Below are 8,003 nucleotides of genomic sequence, written 5' to 3'. Positions count from 1 at the left end.
TCCACGTATAATCCTCGGGAATCACAGCTCCACGTGACACCGTTGAAGTCAATATTCCCAATCGCAAATGAAGCAGACACTTCATATTTGCTCCAGAATTTATTGGCGCTCTCAGGTCCAGTCTTGCCGGCTGTTTGCATCACGAGTAACTTCCGATTGTCATTTTTTTTTCGAATCGCAACGTGCAAGATAAGATAGCATCCTAGTCTTTTGATCGGACTCCAGAAGAGACTCGAGAGAGAACGTCATCAGGCTTTCACTGCAAAGTTAAGTCGCTAAACCCAATGCCGAAGATAATCTGTTCGGCAATAGTTTGCACTCGGAATATATTCTAAACCGATATGTGACGGTATTGTCAATAACGGTTATCAGTTATCGGCACACTTTTCTGGTTACTATAAAAATGTAAGTTTGAGCAAGCCATTTATCACTCAATAGTTTGATTTACAACAGTTCAGTACTCCAAGTCATCAAGATGAGTTTCAAGACTTTACTTGTAACGTGTGCTCTTTTAGTTTGCGGTGAGTAGATAGTTGAAATTAGATGTGATTCCTAGATGATCTTTATTCCTGGAATTCTAAATAGCGATGGGGGCTTTGCTTCCGCTGGATGACAATTACGACAGCCGTGTTGTCGGAGGCCACGAAGCCGCACCAGGATCGGCACCGCATCAAGTTTCTCTTCAAGGTTTGTTTGGTCACTCATGTGGTGGAGCTATCATCGGTGACCTGTGGGTTCTGACGGCTGCGCACTGCGTTGTTGGCGCGAGTTTGTCCCAGCTTCGAGTCCTTGTCGGTACCAACAGCCTGAAGGAAGGAGGTCAAAAGTATAAAGCTGCCAAGTTCATCGTACACAGTCGGTACAATCAACCCACCTTCCACAACGATATTGCTTTGGTCAAACTGGAAACGAAACTGGAGCTTAGCGATAACGTGAGGGCCATCGAATACTCGGAGAAGGTCGTTCCGGAGAATGCTACCGTTACTCTCACTGGATGGGGAAGAACTTCAACAAACGGTCCAATCCCGACCAATTTGCAGACGATCGATCTGAATTACATCACTTACGAGGAATGCAAACGGTTGCATGGTGGCAGCTCGGAAGTCGATATTGGACACGTGTGCACATTTACAAAAAGCGGAGAAGGTGCATGTAACGTAAGTTGACTTAGCTCTAGTGTTTCATGGGAAGTGTAAGTATTGATCGGAAGATTTGAATTCTAGGGAGACTCTGGTGGCCCTCTTACGTACAATGGAAAGTTGATCGGTGTGGTAAACTTTGGAGTTCCCTGCGCTAAGGGATATCCAGATGCTTACGCTAGAGTGTCCTATTATCACGACTGGATTCGCACCAATATAAAGAATAATTCGTAATCGGTGAAGTGGACAAACGGTTTTTATGATTTTGGAAATACATACACATGATTTTGTTTATTCAAACTTAACAATTCTTAATTTCATTATTTACTACTATATATGTTTCTTCTTGTTTTTGTCTGTTCCAACATGACATCTGTGCCTGGTCTCAAGTTAGGCCGATGCCATAGCAATACCATAGAGGTAACTCTAAGACCAGAAGGTCCCGAAGAAACGTGCTCAACCTTTTTGGCGCAGCTCTGGTACTATCTTCGGTCCCAAGCTAATCGATGCATCCCTTGAAACATAGAACAATCCACGAACCCCTCATTTTATCTGTCAAACTTTCATAGCAAATCAAAACAAACATAGTGTAGTACTAGCATTTCGACTAGAATGGGGTACGATTATCGATGTACTTGGGACCAATAGGCTAGTCAAGTAGTGATCCAATTTAAAATCGTTAGTTTCCACCGGTCGGTAATACTGTTGGTAATACCACAGACAGACATACAAATTAGTACACACCAAATTTTGAAATCGAGTTCCAGCAAAAGAAATTGCTGAATGGCTTCCAGCAAAACTATATCTTGCTGCATGTTCAGTAATTTGAGATATTTTGCTGGATGCTCAGTAACTTTTATGAAACGTCAAAATCATCACCGTTCACTCTCTCGCGTATTCTGTTTTTCTATTGAAGAGAGCAACTAATCATGAATTACAGGTAACATATAATTAGAATATTCGCAAATGTATAGTGAACTCAATATTTACTATGGATTACACCGATTCTCTGTATATCTGTAGCTGCAAAGCTCGCTGTAAAGATTGCCGGATTGAACATCAAATGAGCTTAAAAACCGTCGATAGATCCAACGAAATTATGAAATTAATTTAACGCCCAAAAGTGAATAAATAATCAATGTGATTGATATGTGAAATGTTCATGCGTGTAATAAAATACCAAATACAATTGAGTTTTATATGAGTTAGAAAACCAATTTCAATTAATTTGTTTTGTATCAATTAAGTGGTCTGTCAGCAATATCATTGAAACTCTAATTTGCTGGATATCTAGTATATGTTGCTGAATTTTCAGTAAACAGTTGTCACTTTTACGTAGGGTCAATTGCTGGTCGTTCAGCAAAAATATTTTGCTGGAAGAATTGCTGGTTTTACAGCTCGGCAAAATCCAGCAAAATTTTGCTGGTTTTACTGCTCGGCAAAATCCAACAAATTTTGCTGGTTTTCAGCGATACAAAAATATTGTGTAAGCCATGAAGCTTGACTTATACCGAAGACAACAAATCAAGAAGACTGGCAACTCTTCCATTTTCTCAAACGAACGCTATGAGACAGGTATAATTTGACAGGTTGGCAATTATCCACAGCCCATACAAATTTAAAAAAAAATGTCTACGCACAGGGGGGTCAAGAATCCCAAAAAACTGCCTACGTAGTTAATCAACAGCCCCTAATTGTAGTTTGCTTAACAATTATTTCCCAGAAAAAGTGATCGTCAAAGTTCATGTCTTTTTCGGGTTGTTGTTAAGGGATGTGGAGAGGTTGTTGTTAAGGGGGGGGGGAGAGGTTGTTTTTAAGGGGGGAGGGGGTTTCACATACATAATTTTCCAAGCCTCCAAGCCATAATTTTCCAAGCCAAGCCAGTAGTAGTAAAATTTACGTTTATTTTCTGTTTTTTATATTTCAACATTTGGTTTAAAATTTCAATTGATTAGCCTTGGGCCTTCATCTTTGTTCTAGTTAATTGGTTATTCTAATGTGATGATTGCGTTTAGCGCTAATTTACAGTATACACTTTATGGGATTGTTTTGGTTTGAATTAAAAAAATTGATAACCTACCTACTTGAGCACAGGAATCTGCCTAACTACTTAAACTAGGTTGCCAAATCACGAATGATCTGGTGGTTTGATCGCAGACAGGCGACTCTGAACCTTTCCAGCGGGAAAGTCTTTCGCTCCTCGAGTGTTTGAAGACCGGCCAGGTGGTGAATCTCAGAATTACGAGTTCGCGATGGACTGTTAAGGATCATTCTGAGGATCTTGTTTTGGATCCTCTGAAGCTTTAGGTGGTGGCGCATAGCACAACTCTCCCAGATTGGCATACCATGCTCAATAGCCCGCAAAATGATCTGCTTGTGGACAGAAGCATGTTTTTGAGGGGACAGGGTGGACTTCCTGTTTATCAGAGGGTAGAGCGACTTGATCAAGATGTTACACTTGGTGGATGTCTTGTACACACGGGGTCGGAATAGCAATTTGCTATCAAGGGTGAGATCAAGGTAGACTTCTTCACTCGATCATTCAATGGGAGTGCTTTCAAGATGGACCTTGACGTTATCAGGAGGAACAAGCCTAGGTGAATTCGAGTGTGGAAACAGAATGGTTTGTGTTTTAGTTTACTCGCCAGAGCACGGATCACTCGACCCTTATAGATGATGGAGGTGTCAACTGCGAACATTGACAGGATACCACCACCCTGCAGGGGAGGAACGTTTGACGTGAAGATGTTGAATAGGATAGGCCCAAGCAGGCTACCCTGAGGGACCGCTGCATCAAAGTTGAACGTATCAGAGGAGACATTGTTCAAGTAGACCTGGAATGATCTTCCCGACAAGTAGTTTTTGATGATCTTCACGAGGTAGATCGGAAAGTTGTATCGATGCAGCTTGTACACTAGACCATCATGCCAGACATTGTCGAACGCCTTCTCGACATCCATCTGTTTCTAATAGGGGTTGGGGATTCGATGAGGGGCTCATGGATTTTGCTATGTTTCGAGGGGTGCATCGATTAGCTTGGGACCGAAGATAATACCAGAGCTGAGCCAAAAAGTTGAGCACGTTTCTTCGGGACTTACTAGTCTTAGAGTTACCTCTATGCTACTACGGGAGTGTCAGCGACTCAAGACATTGTCTCCAGTACGGCAGGCCCATGGGGGCTCACCATGGTTTGGCCAAGATTATGTGAAATCACAAAATGTTGGCCAAGAGCATTGGCCTTTTCAACTGGGGTTATTATGAGTAGGTCATCTTCCAAAATGGTTTTGCACAATCTGAGAGAGAGCAAATCTTGTTGGCAAAATCTTTATTTCTGAGTTCCACCATCCTGGCCTGGATAATTTTTGTTAGCCTATTGGCATTGGTCTTCAAGTGGGGCAGCCCAGAACGCCGGAACTGCCTACGAATGGTGTTACAGAGCCTGATAAGATCTTTGGTTGGGCTGTCAAGGTTCAGAATATGACTCACCTGTCTGGATGCTGGTACGTGTTGCTCCCTGGTACGGGATATCGCCTCTTCGATGGTTTGCAGACACTGATCGACTTCTTCGAACGACTCCGGTAGGACGTCGTAATCGATTGCTGTGTCCACACAGCGCTGATACTGCTGAACCTATTGGCCGAGTAACCTATTGAGCAGAGTCAGGAAAGCAGCGCTGTTTTATATCTTTTCAGGTTCAAGCAGAATGATGTGCAACCAAGTGGTATTCGTTTATGATGACTGGGTTTGGGGAAAACGTTTAGTTCATGAAAACAGTGATAAAATTATCATTTGCGAATTTTTCAAAAGTTTTTTGGTCGAAAATTGGAAAAGTATTTATTTCAGCAGAATCGTTAAGTAATATCCTATCGATTGGCTATTTGGATTTTGATTTCATCTATAAATGACAAGGTTACAAGCGTTCAAAACCTAACACTATTTCACCACACATATTTTTTAATTTGTACCCCAGTATAGTCGACAAAGACGTAGTTCTACGTCCAAAAACCCTTATTATCAATCCAATGCAATGTAACCAAAGAAGAACGCTAAGATGAAACTGTTGGAAGAAAAACTTTCAATTTTAGTATCCTCTTTCATGGTGGTACATATTCTTCTTTGCATAAACTTCAACGCAGGCAACAGCTGTAATTAAATTAATTCCATTAACTACTGCTTTAATTACATTAATTACACAATATATAACATTAACTACTTTTTAATTCCATTAATTACTATGGAGGCGAACCAGCCTCAGGCTGAAAGCCTTCTTAATACAAACAAATCAATCAATCAATTCCATTAATTATAGTTGACATTTCGTAATTAAAGTACATTAATTACATTTTCAATACTTTTAATCACATTAATAACGGATAGATAATTTTAATTACGGTCAGTACTACTTCAAAACGCATTAATTACTTTCAGCACTTACTTCAACGCACCGATTCTTTGTGTTTCTCGCCAAAAAGTTCAGCACGTTTCTTCGGGACCTTCTAGTCTTAGAGTTACCTCTATGGTACAACCCAAACGAGAATGTCAATCGGACTTGAGGTTTGACTCGCTGAAATCTCCTCGCATCATGTTGACTACTATGTTGTAAGATGCTGATTACTCAAGCGCTAGTAAACCGGCTCAATTGTAAACAGGATTATTAACTGTAACGTTGGTCCCGGCAAATGTGTGTTGAATGGGTGCGATATCCTACGCAGGTGTGGAAGCTGCCTTCCTGCACATTCGCTGCCGTCAATGGATGGCAATCGATGTCCGTCGGTGATTAACACTAGATTGCGACGTTAAATAAAGGAAAGAAGAAGAAGAATTAACTGTAACAGGAAAATATTTTCTACCCTCCTATGGATAATCTATATACAGTCAACTTTCGCTCGTTGGGCTAAACCTGTAGCCCATTTAGTGAAATGCTTTCGTTATAGTTGGGCTGAGCTATCAAGGGGCTGTTCACAAACTACGTAGACAGTTTATGGGGGTTGAGAATTATCCACGGCCCATACAAATTTTAAAAATTTTGTATGGACAATTGGGTTGTTAAACTTTGAAAAATATACCGATTTTTATACATCATCTCATAGAGCTTCGTTTTGTGAGCACAACTATACTTTTATAGATCCCGTAGACATTCATCTCAATTTTTAAATCAAGATTTAAATTTTTAATCATTGACACTAAATCTATTCGTCGACAGCTCGCTCCCATACAAAGTCCCACCAAGGGGCGCTAATATGGTGATTTTTGCTAATGTAATCGTTCTTATTTAAAATAGTTCCAGTGTACCAAAATTGATGAAATTTTGGATTTCGGTTCCATTTTTAATGCAGATAACGCATACGTGTTTCTCAATACCCCTAAACAGCCCAATTGTCTACGCAGGGGGGGGGGGGGGGGGGGTGAATAATCCTAAAAACCGTCTGCGTAGTTAATGAACAACCCCCAAGCTGAAAATTGGTTGTGGGATATATTGCGCATTTCACACAAAATTAGATTAATAACCCTAATAAAAATTGTATGGTTAATTTGCTTAACAACGTGTTCTGGGTATCATCCAAACCATTTGTGGAATAGTTCAATGATTTGGGTTATCGTTCGTTTATGGTTATTTTTTATTAGGGAAGCGCGTTTTCACTTATTAAAAAGTGTGATAAAATTGCAAGTTTACGTCTAATCGTCTTTGGTGCACTTATTCCTTATGATGCAAGCAATAAGTGCTCCGAAGACATCAAAACGATTTGACGGAAACGTGCACTTTTATCACACTTCTTGCATTTTTGGGACAGTCCAGTTTCAGATGCAATCTTCTTCTTCTTCTTTTCCTTTATTTAACGTCGGTCTCTGTTTCGCAATTTAGTGCCAATCACCGACGGACATCGATTGCCATCCATTGACGGCAACCGAGTGTGCAGGAAGGCAGCTTCCATACCTGCGTAGGATATCGCACCCATTCACAACACACATGGGCCGGGAACAACGGCTTTACTTCCCTTCCGAAGGAAGACGTCACCAGAGATTTTTATGCCTCAGAAAAATCCCACCGACCACCGACAGCAGTCACGTTTACCACTACACCACCGGCGCCGGCTCAGATGCAATCAGCAATACCGATTGTATATATCATCCAAATTGTTTATACGTGGGCCCCTCGAAAAAGAAATAGCACTGTCAAAAATGACGTTTGACTTCGATTTAGGTGGGCTACAGGCCTACTAACGGGAGCCCAACTAAAACGTAGCCTACCTAAACATAGCCCAACGAGCGAAATTTAACTGTACATAAAAATAAATTTCTATCTGACCCTTATAGACTCGGAAACTATACTGAACCGACCGGCGTGAAAATTTGTATTCAGGGGTTTTTGGCTCCAGGAATCGTTCTTATGATGGTTCGAGACAAATGAAACAGAAAAATATAGCATGCTTTTTTGAATCGGCGCATAAACTCAAGCTAATATTTAATCCCGAGCAAGGCCGGACACACTCAGCTAGTAAAATATAAACCGAAGATTTTTATTTATGGGCTTCTATTTTAGATCTATAGCACTATCGTATGATAACGACGTGACGTGAACCTCAATATCAGAATTGTTCAGGCATTATTTAAAAAAAGGAAATATTTACCGCAGTTTTATTTCAATCGATGACCTTATTTGACATCCTCATGCAAGAAGATCGTATTTTTTTTTCAAATTTTGAACTATGAATGCTGCAAAAACGACATTGACAATACCAAATGACCATAAAGGCCACTGTGTTGTCACACGGCCGATGTACCTTATACGTGTTCCAAGTGTGTCCCTCCAACTTATCAGTATAGATCAGCAAAAAACAACATTTTTTCCTAATTCAACATTTA

General features: G+C 40.5%; 1 protein-coding gene across 1 annotated transcript; it reads left to right on the top strand.

The window, feature by feature from the left end:
- The first annotated feature begins 412 nt into the window (after positions 1-412).
- On the top strand, positions 413-1,409 carry LOC135706795 (chymotrypsin-1-like). Its single transcript, XM_065228460.1, has 3 exons — positions 413-521; positions 586-1,157; positions 1,224-1,409. Exons 1-3 carry the CDS (start codon positions 476-478, stop codon positions 1,371-1,373), a joined length of 768 nt encoding a protein of 255 aa, XP_065084532.1. The 5' UTR covers positions 413-475; the 3' UTR covers positions 1,374-1,409.
- Positions 1,410-8,003: the final 6,594 nt, after the last annotated feature.

This window comes from Ochlerotatus camptorhynchus, unplaced genomic scaffold, assembly GCF_037179485.1.
Source record: "Ochlerotatus camptorhynchus isolate MF236.1 unplaced genomic scaffold, CSIRO-AGI_Acam_v1.1 ptg000291l, whole genome shotgun sequence".
Taxonomy (NCBI): Eukaryota; Metazoa; Arthropoda; class Insecta; order Diptera; family Culicidae; genus Ochlerotatus; species Ochlerotatus camptorhynchus.
This window is presented reverse-complemented; position numbering and strand designations above follow the sequence as displayed.